General features: G+C 44.5%; 2 protein-coding genes and 1 long non-coding RNA gene across 3 annotated transcripts; 2 read left to right on the top strand and 1 right to left on the bottom strand.

The window, feature by feature from the left end:
- Nucleotides 1-1,610: 1,610 nt before the first annotated feature.
- Nucleotides 1,611-4,171, bottom strand: LOC147258597 (uncharacterized). The gene is made up of 7 exons (XM_086207944.1): nt 4,114-4,171; nt 2,818-2,911; nt 2,583-2,686; nt 2,222-2,494; nt 1,987-2,080; nt 1,817-1,884; nt 1,611-1,685 (listed from the first exon to the last, which is right to left on the bottom strand). The coding sequence occupies exons 2-7, from the start codon at nt 2,909-2,911 to the stop codon at nt 1,611-1,613; spliced, it is 708 nt and encodes a 235-aa protein (XP_086064070.1). The 5' UTR covers nt 4,114-4,171.
- Nucleotides 4,172-4,328: 157 nt separating this feature from the next.
- Nucleotides 4,329-5,991, top strand: LOC147258598 (uncharacterized). The gene is made up of 3 exons (XR_015116790.1): nt 4,329-4,345; nt 5,360-5,668; nt 5,942-5,991. It is a non-coding gene; the product is annotated as an uncharacterized LOC147258598 (long non-coding RNA).
- A 71-nt stretch (nt 5,992-6,062) lies between these two features.
- On the top strand, nt 6,063-19,550 carry ano10b (anoctamin 10b). The gene is made up of 16 exons (XM_086208532.1): nt 6,063-6,196; nt 6,347-6,390; nt 7,048-7,319; nt 8,444-8,617; nt 9,197-9,334; nt 9,806-9,922; nt 12,838-12,954; nt 14,459-14,797; nt 14,887-15,069; nt 15,158-15,213; nt 15,310-15,384; nt 16,039-16,203; nt 16,287-16,478; nt 16,566-16,703; nt 16,796-16,912; nt 17,021-19,550. Exons 3-16 carry the CDS (start codon nt 7,055-7,057, stop codon nt 17,042-17,044), a joined length of 2,100 nt encoding a protein of 699 aa, XP_086064658.1. The 5' UTR covers nt 6,063-6,196; nt 6,347-6,390; nt 7,048-7,054; the 3' UTR covers nt 17,045-19,550.
- Nucleotides 19,551-20,043: the final 493 nt, after the last annotated feature.

A 20,043-nucleotide genomic window follows, 5' to 3' on the forward strand; every position in this document is an offset into this window, starting at 1 on the left:
ATCTCTGTGAAACCAATTTGGTTTGTTGAACAAGTTAAGTGAGTGTTCCTGAACGCATCACAACCCACACAAGAGTTCAAGCACTTCCACTTGACTGCCTCTTCTATTGTGCATGAATGTCAGAAGTGAGTTTTCTGATAACCTGGTTGTAAGACTCATCCAGCTCTAACGTGGTGGCAGGTGAGCGAAAACACAAACATTCAAAAGGTAAAATTAAAAAAAAAATTGCAGTTCTCAATGTGGTGGCTGATGTGCATTAATGCAACACACATATTTCCAAAGTAACATAAGGAAAATAAATGAGCGCTTATTAAAAGTGCCACCTTTAGAAGCACGGACACCCCAGGGAGTTGAACCCCATTCCAGTTGTATGGAAGTACCTCTACCAGTGTCTTTTGCTTTTTATTAATGGCATGAGGGGAAAGAAAACCTTCATGAGCAGCAGCACTTGATGTGAATATGGGAGTTTACAGTGTGGTATTGCAGTTATGAACGAGTGTGTTCAAAGGTAAGAGTTGTGGGTTTTGTTGTTGATGTGGTGAATGTAAATGTAAACATGCTGCTGCAATGAAGGGAAAAAGAACCCCCGCAGTTTAAATGTGTGTTCTTAAAAACTGTTGGTTTTAAAATTTAAGAAAAGCCAAATTTGACCGGTTGTATTGAACATCTTCTACCTTTCTTTCTCAACTAGCAGTCACTGTTGGATCAAGAGACAGGAACAGATGTTAATGAGACCAACCTGGATTGTTGCGTGATCGTCTAATGTTTGCATCTCTGTCAGAAACGCTCTCGTGGTCACTTCATCTCCTGCGTGACCTTCTGTTTGTCTCATATTTCTTGTCTAGTGAGGTTGTCTCACACACAAGAATCAAGAAAACTACACAAGTCAGAGCCTCACTCATGTTTTTAGTCCATAGTGATCCCAACATCTGTCTACATCTGGGATTATTGAAGAGAGGATAGAATATGGATGAACAAGGTCACATATGAGGTAAGTACAAGTTTGCTCTCTTTTTCTGTCAGAGGAAAAATTAATGTGAGGTTAAGATTGAACAAAATTATGTGCATCTATTTAGCTTGTTGCCATAGTTACCAACTGTGTACTACTTACCTGAAGAGACCTGCGCCACCTTCAGCCTTTTCATCAGTCACATGGACATGATGAGAATGGTGAACAGGGTCGTGAGGAGGGGCCCCCGGTCCCCGACGTTGCCTGACCACACCCCCGGCATGATGTTACTGCCACCTGAGGAGGAGAGAGGGATGAGGCACTGGGGGGCCTCAGACTTGACTGGGAAAAAAAGACAATCCAGAGAGAAACCATCATTCAGCCTCCTCATCTCATTAAAAACATCATTCTGAACACCCATCAATCTGTCCATCAATCACATCTCCACTTTAGTTTGGGGTTTATACCTGGAGGTCTCTGCTAGGACCTCCGTCCCATCCTCCTCTGTCCCCGTCATCAGTCACGCCGATGCCAGTGACCTCTGGGTCTCTGAGGTCATCCGTCTCAGTCCGCCTCCCCCTGTGCTCCTCTCTCCAACCAGAGCCGGGCTGTACCAGGGACCTCTGGGTCTGTGAGGGACTGGATCCTGCTGGGTTGATGTCTACAGCTGCTGGTGAGAAGCAGAGACCAGCAACTTCACCAGAACCTTCATCCCATCACTGTCACTCAGGTGAACCTTCAAAATAACACATTCACCGTTAATGGAGAGGACGAACACTTGACTTTGGTTACATAAACTTCTCCTGGCAACTACAAAAAGATGTAAATCCCACATTTCCTGCAGCATCAGATGTTAAGTTCACTTACGCCATCTCTGCACCACAGCTCACGGCGTTCCAGGGGAAAGTGGTTGGCCACAGGCACGAACCTCACACCTGGAGTGAAGATCAGAATCACTAATTATTAAAATGCCACGGCAGATTTAAGAAACACTTTTTGCTCTGCAAAACCTTGACAACAAAAATACATGTACATACCCAGTCGTGCTGTCACACGCTGAAACTCGTGGCGCAGAGCCTCCTGGTGAGCCACGTCAGTGTTGAGTCGTGGAGGAAAGTCAAGGACAAAGACCTAAGAAAACAACAGATGGAATCAAACTGCTCATAACAGCCATTCAATATTAATTATCTATCAGTAAAAATGTGTACAACCAAACACATTTAACCCTGAAATAAGTCACAACAAGAATACCACACAAAAACATCCACGTACATTCCTCCAGCGACTGCAGACGCTGGTCAGGAGCATGCTGAAGTCTGCTCCTGCCTGGCTGACGGTCCTGCTCCTCGTCAGGTTGTTGCTGGGAGCCAGGAGACAGACCACCTCGGGTGAGCGGGGCACAGCAGCATGGAGGACCTCAGTCCTCAGCTCAGCTGCGCTGGCCCCGGGGGTAGACATCACCCCGAAGCACAGTCTTCCCTCCGGCATCCGAACAAAACCGTCCACGACTCCTCGCAGGTGGGAGTCTCCGACAATAAGTCCAAACTGAAAAGTAAAAAGAACTGGTTAGAAAAACAAATCTACAATCGTGTTCATTCGGAGTCATTTAATCTCAACTCCACAGCACTTCTACCTTCTTGTCTGGAGTCTCAGCTGGAATCACCAGCTTGTGGCTTTTCCCAGTCAATGCAGAGATTGGCCATTTCTGAGCAGCGTGCCGGTACCCAGTACCGTAGCCTGATGATGAACCAAATGCAAAACACAAACTGAACTCTTAGAGATTCATCACAAACTACGACTTGCACTAACAGGAACAATAACACGCACCATTAACAATGGTCATGTAACATCTAAGAACTGGTACATACTTGCATCATGGTGGAAGTGAGGCTTCTGAGGCTCCCAGTCCACAGTTCTCCAGGTTGTAGCCCGAGAACGATGGGAACCCCGACCACGAGGCATCTAGAGAACGAAGCACAAACAGGAAGGAACTCATACAGTCACGAATCCTTGATCATTCAGTTCAATACTTTGTCAAAACCAAGTGGTCATGAAAAGCTGAAATCAAAAACTATCAAACTGCATTTCTACACCATTCTTTTTTACAAACTGCACATGATCACACACATAATGCTGCTTCATGCAATGGGTGCGATCTACACCTCACACTGCTGCATGACTCTGCAAGTGTGAATATGAACATGAAATTAGTACAGATTGTTGTTTTAAACAAATTTGCAACCTTTTTGACGGGAGCCATAATTGAGCTCATCAATGGGAAAAAGGAGACGTAATCAAAAAAGGCCACACTGATAATCTCCTGTGACCAAATATGATGTTTAACAGTTTAAACAGCAACAACCTGCTGGCGAGAAAGACATGCTTCGACATTCAGGTCAATTTAATGTATATCCAATCAATGTTAACACACTGGTGCTCGATGAAGAACAAACAGTCACACAAACTACGAGACTCACAACATTTGCCCCCTCAGGTTCAGTTCACTTGCTGCTATTCGATAACCACAAAAGCTAAAAGACCCAAACAAACTTTTAGTACCATTATGGCCACATTTTTCTCAGGTATCTCATCCACACCAGTGTTGAACCAAGTCGGTCAGCCAGATAATCTCCTCTGTGTGAGCATCAGGGGGCTGGGACCTCCAGGCTAGCTAGTTAGCTTAGCGCAGGTTAGCATAGCGGTGGAGTTAGCATCACGGCTAACGTCACATCTGCGTAGCCGCTCGATCTCAAAACACTTTTTTGTCTATTAGAGTTCGTTTGTCCAGAGGTAATTCCTCCTTTCTCTCTTACCATGTCATAATAACATAATAATACTATTACAATAATAGTTACTGTTATCAGTCCCTCCTCTAGTCAATAAAGTTTACTTTTACTTGGTGCTTTTAGTTTGAAGGCGGGAAGTTAATCTCACAATAAAAGTAGCTCTCACTGGGTCTGATTCCAAAATTATATGACCTCTTAATTTCAATTTTTAGTAAGTAGCAAATGTTGACTCCTAATACCAAGAAGGTTAAAATCATTCATGACACAACTCCAGCATTCATTCATACCACAAGAAATTATTTAAAAAAAACACACACACACTTTACAAGGCAGGAGATACAACATTAGCAGAAGTGTCTCAGTTTGTGCTCCTCTTACCTTTTATCAGAGCGTATTTGCAGTTCAAGTTAGGAACCAGTTGCAAAGCAGCAGTTTCCAACCAAGGTTGAGTTGAAGAATGTAGGTTACTTCCAGACCTTATATACAGCAGCTGAGTTCAAAAACAAACAAGGCATCCTACAGCCAGTAGTAATCAATATTCCCTGGCAACGTTCTGTGAAGTGGGCGGGGCCTGCCTCCAGTGGGCGGGGTATACCACGAGTGGGCGGAGGTACGCAAGTATGGCAGGAAGTATACATTTAAACAAATTCAAACTCTGAACCTTAATTACATTGAAAAAAGGTTTTATTCTCAAATCAAAGGGTCATTGTTACATTCAGTATATTCCAGTATGATTATTATTATTTATTTATTCTTCATTTCATTTCATTTCATACTCAAGTAAAGTTTAAAAGTCATTTGGGGTTCATACACATTTTTATCAAATGTCCATGAGGTTTTCACCTTTGAAGATGACAAAACTTTCTCTGAAACGTCTCTTCAAACATGAAAAATAAAGAGAGAAATCTGTGTCAAGACTTGGACGTTCATACTGAATATAACTTGAAATTCATGTTAAGCTTTGTGATTCAATACAACATAAACATATTAGAGTAAATCAATATTAACCCAAAACAGATTTTTGAGATCTATCCGTCTGTCTGTCTGTCTGTCTGTCTGTCTATCTATCTATCTATCTATCTATCTATCTATCTCTCTCTCTATCCATCTATCTATCTATCTATCTATCTATCTATCTATCTATCTATCTATCTATCTATCTATCTACAGTATCTATCTATCTATCTATCTACAGTATCTATCTATCTATCTGTCTATCTAGCTATCCATCCATCTATCTATCTATCTCTCTGTCTGTCTGTCTGTCTATCTATCTATCTATCTATCTATCTATCTGTCTGTCTGTCTATCTATCTGTCCGTCCGTCCGTCCATCCATCCATCCATCCATCCTTCCATCCATCATCTATCTATCTATTTATCTATCTATCTATCTATCTATCTATCTATCTATCTATCTATCTATCTATCTATCTATCTATCTATCTATCTATCTGTCTATCTTCTCTGTGACTTGTACATTGCGCCTATTAGTCAAACACCACCACACTTCTCAAAGACTTTTCATGAGCCTTACACTCCTTAATAATAACATTCACTTGTAGCAAATTCAGCAGTGATACCGATGAGGATGTCTGGTTGTAATGTATCAATGTCACCTGCAGATGGCGCTCTGAAATCTTCTGACGTGCAACTAGAGCAGAAACATGAAGCAGCAGCTCGCGGCTCACACACGCCCTGTCTTCACAACACAAGACGGCGGCTTTGAAAATGTGTGTGTGTGGCGACTCCTTGAGGATACTGTGGAAACAGCGAGGCACAACCTGCACCCAAACCACAAATCAAACGTGTGAACTTCTTCAAACGATCAGAATGGGATTTTTTTTTGTTCCTGGACTTTTTGACCCCTGACCTCCAAAGACACAAAGCCAGGTCTTCTTGCTGCATGGAAACGAGTTGTGATCAGGAGACTGGTAAACTTGCATTGCCATTATTTTTTTTAGTATTTAAACACTATTTCACATGGAAGGAAACTAAATTAAAGAAACCTTTTCAACAAATGCAGCTGCATAATTATAATTATTTTATTAGCCACACTGGAGATACCACATGTTTTGACCCTTAGATTCATCTCTTGACCCCACATAGGGAACCACTGACATGTGTGGATTTGCTGAAACAAGTCACAGTGGATTCACTATGGTTCTGAGGGGGGTGACAGAAATTTTGATGTGCCATGTTTGAAGCGGCAGTCCTGGAGGAGAGTGTGTATCTGAGACCAACGCTTGACAGACGGAGGCCGGTGGAGCAGTAGGACCCTGAGCTGCAACAGCAGCACTGAGATACTGAGCAGGCAGGAGGGAGGAGCCTGAATAGAGACCAAACAACCCTCCACACCCTGCAGTCTGGGGAAGTTCCTCTGCATTCCTGCAATACACACTCATACAGAGACACACACATACACTGACAGAAAACTGGGAGGAACTACACTCTGAGGCTGGGTACGTGTGTGCAGAGAGTGTTTTTGCTTTCTTTTCAGGAGTAGATGTTGTTTTGTTCATGTTCCGGTGTGTGTGTGTGTGTGTGTGTGTGTGTGTGTGTGTGTGTGTGTGTGTGTGTGTGTGTGTGTGTGTGTGTGTGTGTCATAACAGGAGGGGTGGGCCTGCGGCAGGACTGGAGACCATCACCCTGCCAGGTGTGGTTTTTACTGACTCATCCTCTTTTACTTTTTCCTCGCTGGCGATATTCACACAAGTCAGTGGCAACAGGAAGGACTGCACCACTGTCTCCAGTCGAGTCCATCTCTGTCTGTGTGTATCTTCAGCTGAAACAGAGGAAGTGTGTCTTTGTACACAGCTGCTACCACCCAAATTACTTCCTGCTAAATCCTCTGATCAAACACAATCATTTTGTGAGGATCCTAAAGGTGAAAAATGCAAATTGTTGGAAATTCTGCCTCAAAGAGCTGCACATTCAGCCTCTCATGCAAATACAAGCTCTGCAGATGCGATACGTTAGAAATAATGATGGAAATTCATTCAGACATGAAAACGATTTTCAACTGTCAACATTTGACATGATGCAATAATGCAAATGATGCACTATTAAAGCTCCTCCGTGGCGTCTCAGAGGTTCTCAGCAGTGTAGTAACAGAGTCCTTTGCACGTTTCATTATATTTTAATAACCAAGTTGTGATTAACGAAGGTAACTCTACAAGACTCATCTGCACCTTTGTGTTTTTAACTTCATCCAAACCTGTTGGTGTTGTTGATGATGACGATGATGATGGTGATGATGGTGGTGGGAGCCACAGCGTGGAAGACTAATGTCGCCTTGTGGTTTTCTCTCAAGTCACACCATGAGTAAGGCAGGCGGCGTTGGTGAGGGTGGAGGTGGTGACGGCGATGGCAGCACAGCCCAGCAGATGGAGGATGCATCTGCTGCTGGAAAGGTCCCGAATAAACCCGCCGCCACTATCGGACCAGGATGGACCAAGGTCAGCTGCCCCTGCTGTGTGTCGGAGCGGGTGGAACCGCTGGTCCTGGTGAAGCTCGGCGAGAAGGTTAGGCCCGAGACGAAGAGGTGGCTCATTAGGCTGATTGGAGCTCCCCAGAAAGATGGAGGTGAGGAAGGCAGAGATGAGGTGTTGTGGCTTCGTAGCGATCACCTTCCTGCTAACATTTTGTGAATTTAGTACCAAAACAAACAAACAAGCAAAAAAATAAAATAAAAATCAAACACAATGCTATAACATGAGGAGCATATGCAGGAAATGAATGCAGTACTGAAATTATACCAAGGCAGACAGTAATACAGTCCCTTGGTTGAAAACACCGACTGCTTTGAGACTGAACTTGAGTGAATATCTTGTTTTGTAACAATGATTTTGACTGAATTTGAGGAAACAGATGATTAAATGGGAGGAAGTCCAACTGTGCAGTGTGGTTCACCTGACTGACTGAAGTCAAGTCCATTTTCAGTAACACAACGGCAGATTGCAACAGCAGTGGTCTCACGAAACGTTACAAAATGAGCAGGACAAAACCATTCGACTTAAAGTTGATTTATTGACTTGCACTCAATTGAATTTGATTAAATGCACCCAATATTCTCTCCATGAATACGCTTGGCCACGTAAATAACTGCCTTTGACTGGGCTGCAACAAGGGGAGCAGTCCAAATTTAAACCAGATCAAACATGTATGAGAGCTCTTCTGTCGTAGCGTCACTGCTGCACAATCAGCTGGGTGCACAAACACATGAAAAATTCCTCTTAAGTTTAATAAAATGATGTACGGTCTGTCAGCGACTAAACATCTACTATAGTCCGTCTGACATCATATTTCCCAAACATGGTATGACCCGACACCTCCAACTCACACAGGGGAGAAGTTTGCACTGTGGGATCTCTGGCAGAAAGAGTTTAAGGAAAGGTTCAGGTTAACAACCTCACAACAAGACGTTCTGTCTAAAGACTCTCGGGCAGAACACCCTCAAACTTCTCCCACGCCTCTTTTCATTGGTCTCTTTGCTGATGACGACCAACATTATCCTCCAAACGAGCAGAGAGAGAGAGAGACGCCTCTTTTAACAAGCAACACACTCTGAGTAAAAAGCTCTGCTGCTCCCGGGGAAGTGTGGCCTTATAAAGCAACGCTCACATGGTTGCTTTGATTGCTAAATAGATTACAGATTACAAAACACAAGTTTGAACGTCTCTTCCTCTCCGCTGTCTTCCCCACCCAAGGTACAGCATTACTAGCCCACCCAGGTGAAGACGCCACCGGTGACATCATCATGGTCTCCGCCCCGCGCTGCACGTTGCTACGAGCTGCTGAGGAGCTGGGGTTATGTAGGACTTATGAAAGCGGGGACATGGAGGCCTTCTCCTACGACGACAGAGACAACTTCAAAGACTCAGGTGCAGCACGAGAGGCCACAGCAAATCACATGGAAAATGATGCTTTCATGATATTCCAAGAACAGGAGCGGAGTCAACAAAACAACTAAAGGAACACGAGTAGCTTCAACATGACACAGCAGGGGAGTTCAGTTGGGAAGCCTTCAAACTAAACATTTTTCCATGCATAACCCTTGTGTATAGGTATGGTTGTAAAAGACAGAAACTGTGGACTTTTTTTTTTGTTCTGAAGAGAAAAGCGACAGGACGATTTGTCTGTCGTGTTACGCCTTCATCACAGTGCGGCGACAGCGGAAAGAAACAAGGGGGAAATCAGCTCAGCAATGATTTTACTGTCATCGCAGAGCTGTACAACAAAAAAAATGGTTGTCTCCAGCAGTGCGTTCTTAAGAAACGTCACAGAAAAAAATGGGCTTGTTTTGTTTTGAGAAGTTATCATCCCACAGAATGACAGCATCCTCTTCCTGCATATCAGTAAACTGTAGGTCTAAGTTTTAAACGTAGAGGACAGGGCGGCAGTGGAAGGGTGCTGTGTGTATCACTCCGCTATATCCTTGTGTGTATGTTGCTGTACGACAGACAACATGGAGGTGTTCCTGACGCTGGCGGAGAGGCAGTACATCGTGAAGTACGAGCTGGACGGCCTGCGGGCGCAGAGAGACCTCAGGATACCCGGCCTGCCTGACAGCTGCTCGCTGCAGCAGCGAGACAACATCTGTGAGTGCAACTACGCCGCAACACGAGAACAACACACCTGTAACATGTAAACATGGAGATTAAAGTATAGAGCCATTTATTTTTGGAGCGGGGGGGAGGGGGTCTGATTCGTACATTTGATGTATTGAAACATTCAGGCAAACAATGATCCAACAGCTGTTAATCACAGATTTCAACGTTTGGCAGGGACTCAGATCCTGTTCTGTGTAGAAGAAACTAATCATAAATTATGTTTTGTTTTTTAATCATCTTAACAAATGCGTTGTAAATATTTGTTATTGATTGTTTTCTCCTTGTTCAGCTGGTATCCAGGGATACGTTGTTCGTCTGCATAGCTGACCTCAGCTGTTCTTCTCTCCTAGCATTCAACCCTGAAAATGCTTCTCTCAGCATCAGCTTCTATGTGTGCGTGTGTGTGTGCGTGTGTGTGTGTGTGTTTGTGTGTGCATGTATGTCTGTGTGTCATTGCAGGGCAGAAGATGGGGTCTGCTGGTGTGATTTTGGACACCTTTCCACTTCATCACCGGGACCAATTGAAAGCCCTCAGTGATTCCTGGTACTCCGGGAATCAGCTGGCTCAACCACTGGGTGGGTGGAGAAATACACACACACACACACACACACACACACACACACACTTGCACATACCAACATTTGTTTTTTTAAAACATGCAATACAACCCTTTAGAACACGTGAACAAGTTTACAAGATGCAGTCTTTTTTTTTTTCTGTTTCATCCTTTATTTATTAGAGGCGTTGCACTCCATTGGGCATCAGTATAGAAAACACAATGTAAATGGGATGAGGGCCAAGTTAGCAAGAATGCTAATTTTCGTCCATAGTCCCCCAGCCTGTAAATACTACTGATACACATATTTATGGATATAATTTTAAAGAATGGATAAAGAGACACTCTTCGTTATGCTAATGGCACCAAACGGAAGCCCCTACCCAATACTGTTTTGGCTAACAGTATCTTGATTTGCCACAAGTCCCCAACAACAATGGTATGATCCTGTAGCACCAGGATCATCCAGGTTTTTGTCCACCCTGAACCAGTCCCCGGCCTCTTGCTGCTTGCCCCATCCCTTCTCTACCAGGCATTCATGTCACTGCTTTTTTGTTGGACGACGACCGTTGCGCTGACGTCTGTCGTCACCAACGATGACACCGTGGTCCGATGTCACGTCGCTGATCTTAATAGCAGTCCTCTGTATTGTGTGTGGGCCTCCATCGGGATCCCTCATCTGGTCTCCACCAGGAACTCCTATCTGCTCTCGTTACTTTGTTTCTGTAACCGCCATGGTGGGAAGGCCTCCAGGACTCAGCTCTGGCCTTCTCAGGCATATTCCAACCACCATTTGTCTCAATATTATGCTGATAAGTATTGGACTTCTCCCTAGTAGAACAAGCTTCCCATCTCGGTCCGGGTCTCCACCAATTGCTGTTATCGCACTGTGACTGGCGATGGTTCCTGCCATCGCCATTGCTGCGGGGAGGCCTCCACCTCTCTCCACTGACGGTCCGTTCATGCCAATCAGCACATCTACCGAGTGGTTGCCACCTCTCCTCTGCAGTCCTCAGACAAGGATCATCCTCCCTGCCTTGTCCTCCGCTGGTTTCTTTATGTTTGTGTTTTGTGAAATGTTCACCAGCATGTCGATCCTCTGTCACTTTGTGCGAAGGATCATTGTACCTCTGTACCAGAACCTGACCAGTTGAATTTGTCACAGTGGCCTCTGTGTCCTGGTGTCTGTTGGTGTGACCAGGCAGGTTGGTCTTTGCAGCCTCCACTCTCTTCTTTTGTTCCCTGGTCCTGCCAGTTGAACCCAGGGCAGTGGTTGTGTCCTCCTCTCTCTTCTTTTGTTCCCTGGTCCTGCCAGTTGAACCCAGGGCAGTGGTTGTGTCCTCCTCTCTCTTCTGTTGTTCCCTGGTCCTGCCAGTTGAACCCAGGGCAGTGGTTGTGTCCTCCTCTCTCTTCTTTTGTTCCCTGGTCCTGCCAGTTGAACCCAGGGCAGTGGTTGTGTCCTCCACTCTCTTCTTTTGTTCCCTGGTCCTGCCAGTTGAACCCAGGGCAGTGGTTGTGTCCTCCTCTCTCTTCTGTTGTTCCCTGGTCCTGCCAGTTGAACCCAGGGCAGTGGTTGTGTCCTCCTCTCTCTTCTTTTGTTCCCTGGTCCTGCCAGTTGAACCCAGGGCAGTGGTTGTGTCCTCCTCTCTCTTCTGTTGTTCCCTGGTCCTGCCAGTTGAACCCAGGGCAGTGGTTGTGTCCTCCTCTCTCTTCTGTTGTTCCCTGGTCCTGCCAGTTGAACCCAGGGCAGTGGTTGTGTCCTCCACTCTCTTCTTTTGTTCCCTGGTCCTGCCAGTTGAACCCAGGGCAGTGGTTGTGTCCTCCACTCTCTTCTTTTGTTCCCTGGTCCTGCCAGTTGAACCCAGGGCAGTGGTTGTGTCCTCCTCTCTCTTCTTTTGTTCCCTGGTCCTGCCATTTGAACCCAGGGCAGTGGTTGTGTCCTCCACTCTCTCCTGGTGTTCCCTGGTCCTGCCAGTTGAACCCATGGCAGTGGATGTTCCATCTTGTGTGTCCTTGTTCTGGACATTTTGCTGATCCAGTTTCCCTGAATGAATCAGCAGACTCATAAGCCGTAGAGTCTGGCGTTTTCGCCTCCCTGGCTTATAGTCACTGTCAAATTCAAGTCCGGGTTCTAGAGGATCTTCGTCGTATTGGTCCCCGGAATACCACATAATTCAAGTAGACTTGGTAGAATTGTCAGTCGAACTTGATTTCTGTTTGATTGTTGTTTGATTATTGGATGATGATGAAGCTGAGATTTCTCATATATACCCTGTAGTTTCTGTCATTGTGTAACATGACTGGGATCCCTGATCACAGGATCACAGTTAGAAATGTAAGATCACTGTCAGAAATGTAAGATCACAGTCAGAAATGTAAGATCACAGTCAACATGGTTGTGACGCCTGAGAAGGTTGTGCAGTCATGGAAGTTTAGCTGAAAGGATCCTGTGATCTATACACGATCTCTGCTGCTGGGGAGAAAACTGAGTACTGTTGTCCACACACACACACACACACACACACACACACACACACACACACACACACACACACACACACACACACACACACGCACGCACACACACAGACGAAGAAGGTGTGGTTCTCCTTCACTCTAAATGACACGCATACACACAGCTTTTCAAATGTTGGAAAGGGAAATGATTGATCAGGCTAGGAGGAAAAGACAGACCAGGGTCGGCACGCGCGCTCTGACTGGGCTCTCTCAGCCCTTTGTGGAGAGAATCAGGTGAGACTGACTGACACTTTGGTAGCACTTTATAGCACAAACACACCACAAAATGGGCCAGTCGCTCACATCCTGCTTTCAATTTTGGAGCTGATTGATGTTATGTTCAGTTCCTCTTCGTGAAGTTTGACTCCTGAACCATTCATCTTTTTACACCACGCATCATCTATCTGCTCTACCCAGATTCAGTCAATGCATATTTTGGCAGCACAGTGGGGTTCTACTTCAGCTTCCTGGATTTCTATACCTGGTCCCTGGTGCCACCAGCAGTACTGGGACTGACGATTGCGTACTTCTCAGGTATGTCTTCTCTGGTGAATGAACTCTATTTATATAATGCATTTTTTTGACTTTGGTAGTGCTCAGAGCACCTTACAGGTTCATCTAATTCACTCATTCACACACACACACACACACACACACACACACACACACACACACACACACACACAGGAAAAAACCCTCACCCTAACTCTCATATATGGAGCAGAGAATTGAAAGACCAGTGAAAGGTCAGATACCACCCGAATGACTGACTGTTCTGTTATGCTTGCTTGCATCGCCTACACAAAATTTAACACATATGTGAATGAAAAATTGAGAGAAATATATTATACTGTATTTGAGGGGCTGCACGGTGGTGCAGTGGTCAGCACTGTGGCCTCACAGCAAGACGGTTTCAGGTTCGAGCCCCGGCTCCAGCACAGGATCTTTCTGTGTGGAGTCTGCATGTTCTCCCTGTTCCTGTGTGGGTTCTCTCTTCCTACCTAGTATTCAAAATGTAATCTAATTCACTCATTCACACACAGATGGTGGAGGCTGCCATGCTCGGCATTCTGGCTGTACTGCTGGCTGCTATTTAGCTTTAAGATTGTGTAAGAACTTCATGTTTAAGTTAATCTTTTATAATTAAAAAAAAAAGATAATTCCGATTAACTCAAAAGAAGACATGTTTCCTGATTTAACAAGTTAATTAGCCCCCGATGGCATGATAAAAATCCAATAATAATTAGAAATTCACCTTATAGCTTTATCATCTTTAGCTTGAGTGGCTCACCATGTTAGCACAAAAGGGAAATGTTAGCATAATCATGACAGAGCCAACATTAGCATGCTAACCGGTGTCAAAGGCATGATATTTAATTTAGTGTAGACACTCAAAAGATTGAATTATCAACACAATGGGAAAAATAAATAACAGCTTTGACATGTTGGCAAACACCAACGATCTGTGTTGTGTTACAGAGATAGCTTCCGCAATTAGCATGCTAACCAGCTTGCTGTCGTCCACAGAGCTTTGTGTTGGTGATAGCGATTCCCTGTTCAGTCTGTCCTCACCGAAGGTTGAGCATTTAATGGCGCATCGATCGAAGCAGACGCGTTGAACCACTCAACAACTTTATCTTAAGAAATTTGAATACTTTCCCCAGTTTGTACTTTATTGTATACTTTTCACATGGCATCATTTTAAATCTTTTTTTTTTGTCAGTAAAAAAAAAATGTACAAATTCATGTTTTTTTTTTAGGGAATTTGATTTTCACAAGACATTTTTATTTCAGGTGATGCATTCTTTGAGTTCATGATATTAAATAGTGAGTTGTTCACCATATTTACAGGACAGACGTGTCAGAGTCTGACAAGAGTTCAGTCAGGCCAGAGTGTCCTGCAGCACACAGCTGGGGCTTCAACCGCTTGAATAAAGCACTTGGACACGCCTGACAGTGTGATGGATGGCGAATGACGGGAGGGTGGGATGCTCTTGTATCTTGGAGCTCCACTGTACATTCTGCTTGCTCCTCACAGGTGAGGTTCAGAGGGAGATGGTGGAGTCGGTGTCAGGCTCACAGCTCAAAAACGATGAAGCCGACTCAGGCCTGGCGGTCAGCGGTCACATGATCCAGGCCGTGTTTAGCATGATTTGGTCGACGGTGGTCATGGAGCTGTGGAAGCGTCGGAGCTCCTCCCTGTCCTACCGATGGGGGACCTTGCACCTCACTGACCGCTTCGCAGAGCCCCGGCCCGGTTTCCATGGTGATCTTGGGGTAAACCCAGTTACAGGTCGTGTGGAGCCGCTGTTTCCTGAATGGCAGAGGGATCTCCGTATGGCTCTGGTTTCGGTCCCAGTGGTGGGAATATTTCTGGGTACGTCTTCAAATGAATCCTGATGATTGTGAATTTATCGGTATGAGCACCCCCTCCTCCCCTCATCCCCCCTGTCACATGTCCTGCAGGGCTGGTGGTCTTTGGGATGCTGTGTTTCTATTGGGGGGAGGCCCAGGTGCAACACTTGCACCAGGACTGGGACTCTCTGCTGTCTCAGACGTTGCTCTACATGCCCTCTGTGCTACACATCGTCTACACAAATGTGCTCGCGACTGTTTACAAGACGGTGGCACAGTCTCTTACTGAATTTGGTGAGGAGAACGGTAGCAGAAGACTCAGCTCAGGTTTGGCTTCCTTCCTTCGCTAACATTGATGGAACTCTCGCTGTGTCCCCTTTAGAGAACCACAGAGAAGAATCAGCCTTCCAGAACCATGTAACAGCCAAAGTCCTGGTGGTTGGTGTCCCTCTCTCTTTCTCCTGTCCTCTGGATCTACCACATCACCTCGATCCAGCAGGCTGATTTACTCGATTCTCCTCTGTCCTCCCTCAGTTCACATTCTTCAACTACTTCGCAGTGCTCTTCCACATCGCCTTCTTCAAGCAGGATGTGCATTTGCTTCGGAAGGTAAAAGCTGAACTGCTCTCAGGAGGAGCATTTTATCCTCCAGTTGGCACCATTTTGTAACAACGTAGCACTACGCTTGTGATGAAATAGTGCAAATCGATGCAGCAGAGATCAAAGCACTCAGAGTTTGAGCCGAAAAATGGAGCAACCTTTAATGTATTTCCACGACACCACTGGCGCCTGTGTCTCTCCAACTGCTCTCACCTTGTTTGTAACACAGGCTTGTTATTAGAAGTATAAAGTCCATCGTAGAACCGATTCTAGATTTACCCAGGTTTCTAAATCCAGAACATGATATGAACTGTACATGCGCAATGCTCTGCAAAGCTGATCCTACCCAGGATCTTGGTGTAAACAAAGCCTCACTCATAAATTGTTCCTATGCAACAAATTGTTCATGCTATTATTTAGCCCTCAATTTATTCTGACAGACTGGATGCAAACCCTGATGGCCATTAATAACTCCTTTTATCTGGGAGTGCTCAACGGCACTCTTCATGATGAGTCAGCTGTTTTTCAGCTGTATAATCCGTGGATTGAAATTTTTCAGAATGAGTGGAAATTAGAAACGAGACTAAAACGTGTGCGCCTGAAATAAAAGGGCCGTCTGACTCTATAATCCCACACTCATAATCCCTCTGTCTGTGTGTGAAGCGTCTGGCGTCTTTGCTGATCGTGACCCAGCTGGTAAACCAGGTGACAGAAGTGGTCATACCCTTTCTGGTGGACCGTTTCATCAGCGCCCCCAACAGGACGGAAACAGAAGATGACCCCCAGGAGGACAAGTTCAGGAATCAAGCTACCTTGCCTGTGTTCCCTGTGTGTTTTAAAAGAACCTGAACATCAATAGAAGAACTAAAATGTCACATGGCGGTCTCTGACAGCTTCATGTCTTGTCACAGGGTCTGTTTGCGGAGTATATTGAGCTCCTGGTGCAGTTTGGCTATCTGAGTCTTTTCTCCTGTGTGTTTCCTCTGACGGCCGTGCTGCTGCTCATCAACAACCTAACAGAGATCCGATCGGATGCCTACAAGATCTGCAAGCTTTTCCGCAAGCCGTTTTCCCCTCCTGTGGCTAACATGGGCGTATGGCTGGTCAGCAGAGAAAGCATCAGAAATGAGACACACAATGTATCACACCTCACCAATTAGCAGTGAACAGTGAACCTTGTTGTCTTTCAGATTGCATTCGAGGTCCTGAGTTTTGTCTCCGTTGTGTCTAACTGCTGGCTGCTGACGCTGTCACCTCAATTACAAGGGCTGACTCAGGAGGGCGGCGTGAGCGGCACAGATATTCTGCTGTCAGCTGTTTTGGTGGAGGTACGAAGGAAGGAAGGCCAGTAATAAGAGAAAAAAAAAAGCTGCGCCTGTGTGTGTGTTTCCCTGACATTTTTTAATCGGTGTTTTTGCAGCATGTTCTCATCTTAGTCAAGGTGGTTTTGGCATTCCTGATCCCTGATGAACCAGACTGGATCAAAAAGAAGAGAGAGCATATAGAGTACACATCCATGCAGGCCCTGGGACAGCAGGTCAGCACCCACTGCACGCACACACACACGCACACGCACACATGCAGGCTTTATTATGCAGCATAGTGGCGTTTATCTGCATGACGGCTTTTCTTACTTTCCCTCTAGAAACTGGTTTCTGACGAGGCCTGACTGCATCACAACCAGAAGTTCCAACAGTAACCTCAGTGCTCTGTGGACCTCAAGACAACAGGGTTTGGGTTCCAGTGGCTCTATACTGATGCTCTAATACACTGCACCTGTGCAATTTTAAAGCCGCTACCTGTTACTTTGAAAACAAGCTAGCAGAGATCTCATTATACCAAGTTGCACCACAAGAGGCGATAGTGAGTCACTGAAGGAGCATCAGCTCCACTCCTTGGGTCCTCTGGATCTCTGTGCTGCTGTTTCTAAGGCAAAGCCCAGTCACCCTTGGGAAGAAAACACATTTCAGACACCTGTATGTGTGATGTCATTCTCTGAGTCTCTGCGTTAAGCTTGTGACTATTATTGGGAGTTACAACATAAACTGTGCTGCGGTGGTTGTTTGGTGGTGTTTTGCTACATTTGGACGGTTTCTGTAACTTAAGTTGGGAGCTGTAGTCCCCCCCCCCCCCCTTCCCCAATCCTGAGAGTGGTGATAATATGCACCTTAAACATGTTTAACAATCGCCTTTAAACAACAAACAACAGTAAAAATATAATTCATCCCTGATTTAGCCTCTTGGTACTTCATGCTACACCTTAATACGTCTTCCTGTGGGTGTCTGATCTCTGGCTAATGGGATTGGCTGCTGAAGCATGATGTCAGATTTTCCAAATCTATTCTATTCTAATCTGATAATCTACTTGAATTGGAGTAAAAATATCACTCAAGAGTCGGGCGTGTTGCCTCAAGTTGGAAGGTTTTAGTGCCTTATTTGAGAGCATCAAGCTACACTACATACACTGGGATTCAGGCTCAGTGTCATTACCTTCATTGAAAAAAAACAAGATATGTGTATTCAATATTATTTAATAATCCCTGCTGTATCCACACACAAATGCATGTTTGCTTGTTATAATTGTTCATGTCTAGAACTTTTGTTTTATTTGCTGTTTGAAGATGGATGTTACAAAGCTAATAATTTTTTTTTTGTTGAAGTTTGATAGTTTAAACATAATTTCCATAACATTGTTTATAATGAATACATTTGACTAAAAATAATTTCACCCTGCAAAAAGCAAGCTTCAATTTGAAAGGATCCCCTCACAACCCACAAGAAGGAGCTAGCAGCCCACATTGGTTGAGAAATGTCATCTCTGGTTATATGCTGCCCCCTAATGGCAGGTTGAGGCACTAGCTTGTTTTTCAGAGTTACACAGTGTACCTTTAAATTGTTGCCGTTAAGATTCCTGCTCTTCACACAGTCACATGATGCTTCTGTACACCGTTTGAAATGCACTTTGGTACCGCCTGTACACCGCAAGTGAAATTGCATCAGCAGCTTGTTTTTTGCAATATTAGTTGCAGACTAAATGTGTGTTTAATGTATAAATGCCTTCTAAAGTTTAAGCTATTAAAAAAAAAAAAGAGGTTTAGACAGTTTGATGAATGACGGTGACAAAGTGTTCAGTAAGGACGCAACATAGTATTTGATGTCCTTGGGCAGAACCAAAGGCAGCAACTTGACAAATGATTGTTAATTGCTACCAGAGATACGCTCATTTGTTTTATAATTAGAGAACGGTGCCATGAATAGAATGGTTAATGCTCTAATTACAGTGATTGAAAGCCAACCACCTTTAAAATTGCCATGTTTGAGGTAATTATTTTAACAGGCATCAAGCAACCATGAGAAATATCCCGGAGCCCAGGTCATTCATGCTCCTAAAACTATTAAGCCACTTTTTACTGATTTTTTTTTCATGCACGTTAAAACTTCTCTCAAAACAGATATGAGGAAGGAAATGGATAAGCATGGCTTCGATTGATATCCTTGAATGTAAAAGTACAGGTTGGATTTATAGGAGTGGTTTATAGCACGGTTAAAGTTAAGTGTTTTTGCTAACACGCCAAAAGTTTTATACCTGTCCTAATAACCTCGAATGACATCGGTGGTGAGCTAAGAGGTAGGATTTAACGTTCGTGAAAATGTGACAGGGAGAAACCAAAGGGCCACCAGTGCTTTGTTGTTGTTTTTATGTGCCAGTTTTTATCCTTACACACTCTGCCGTGTGCCTCCAATGACGCCTATTCACCTTATAGTATGATACCTGGTATCACTTATGAATGTTCAAATACTCCTCTGCGGTGGGCCACCATCTTGCTGTACTTGCTGATCGAGTAGATTTTAGAGGTAGTATTTTTCCAGCCACCAGTAGTCGTCGTGCACTTGACATTATCTTCTTCTGCAGCTCTTCAAAGACCCTGGTGGCTGTTTATCAGCAAATATCCAGATGGTGTGACTTCCTCATCCTACTCTTGATATATAATGAACACTGTGTGTGTGTGTGTGTGTGTGTGTGTGCGCGCGCGCGCGCTCTGTTGTGAGGGTGTGACATGTAAATGAAGACGTTTACACTGTTTGCCGTTTATCCACCAATAAAATCACCCCAAAAAAAAAAGTAGTGGTTGCTGTGTTTAGAAAAGAAAATGTGAAACTGTAGGGAAATCAATACATTGCAAACATCTCCACCATTGATTTAAACTCATTTTAATAAATAAATAGAGAAAAATAAGTTCATGGCTCCATAGAGACGTGGTCCCGCAGTTAACAATGTAGGTCAGTAGACAACACATACACACACGAGGGCGAGACAGGCTGCAACTACACAGGAGTAATGGGATTTGATCCCTTTTCTGTACACGTTTTATGCTTCCGTGGCTTATGAAATATGAGTGATAATCAGATTTCATGCTCCTAATATAGTCAGAGGCCATCTGAACACAGGTCAAAAACCCAGTTTACACATGAAGCTGTGGTGATGGTCAGGAGTTAGCTCAGTGGAGTGCAGGAGGAAGATTTAGCTTATTGTACAGCTTTGGCCCTCTGTCACGCTTCAAAACATTCCTCTCATCTCGGCCCCAAATAAGACAAACGTAGTGTAAAAAGAGGAGGATTAGGGCTGTCTGTGTTTTTTTTGCAAAATAAAAAATATATATATTTGAG

Source organism: Aulostomus chinensis, chromosome 7, assembly GCF_037954235.1.
Source record: "Aulostomus chinensis isolate RoL2024-O1b breed Wild chromosome 7, RoL_Achi_v1.0, whole genome shotgun sequence".
Lineage (NCBI taxonomy): Eukaryota > Metazoa > Chordata > Actinopteri > Syngnathiformes > Aulostomidae > Aulostomus > Aulostomus chinensis.

What these genes read in the sequence shown, in the direction of transcription:
- LOC147258597 (XM_086207944.1), bottom strand. Translation starts at nt 2,911, where the DNA reads ATGCCTCGTGGTCGGGGTTCCCATCGTTCTCGGGCTACAACCTGGAGA. An exon ending in CTGAGACTCCAGACAAGAAG is followed by an intron (nt 2,495 to 2,582) that starts GTAGAAGTGCTG and finishes TTTACTTTTCAG; the next exon opens with TTTGGACTTATTGTCGGAGA. An exon ending in TCTGCAGTCGCTGGAGGAAT is followed by an intron (nt 2,081 to 2,221) that starts GTACGTGGATGT and finishes TTGTTTTCTTAG; the next exon opens with GTCTTTGTCCTTGACTTTCC.
- ano10b (XM_086208532.1), top strand. Translation starts at nt 7,055, where the DNA reads ATGAGTAAGGCAGGCGGCGTTGGTGAGGGTGGAGGTGGTGACGGCGAT. An exon ending in AGTGGTGGGAATATTTCTGG is followed by an intron (nt 14,798 to 14,886) that starts GTACGTCTTCAA and finishes CATGTCCTGCAG; the next exon opens with GGCTGGTGGTCTTTGGGATG. An exon ending in CTACCTTGCCTGTGTTCCCT is followed by an intron (nt 16,204 to 16,286) that starts GTGTGTTTTAAA and finishes GTCTTGTCACAG; the next exon opens with GGTCTGTTTGCGGAGTATAT.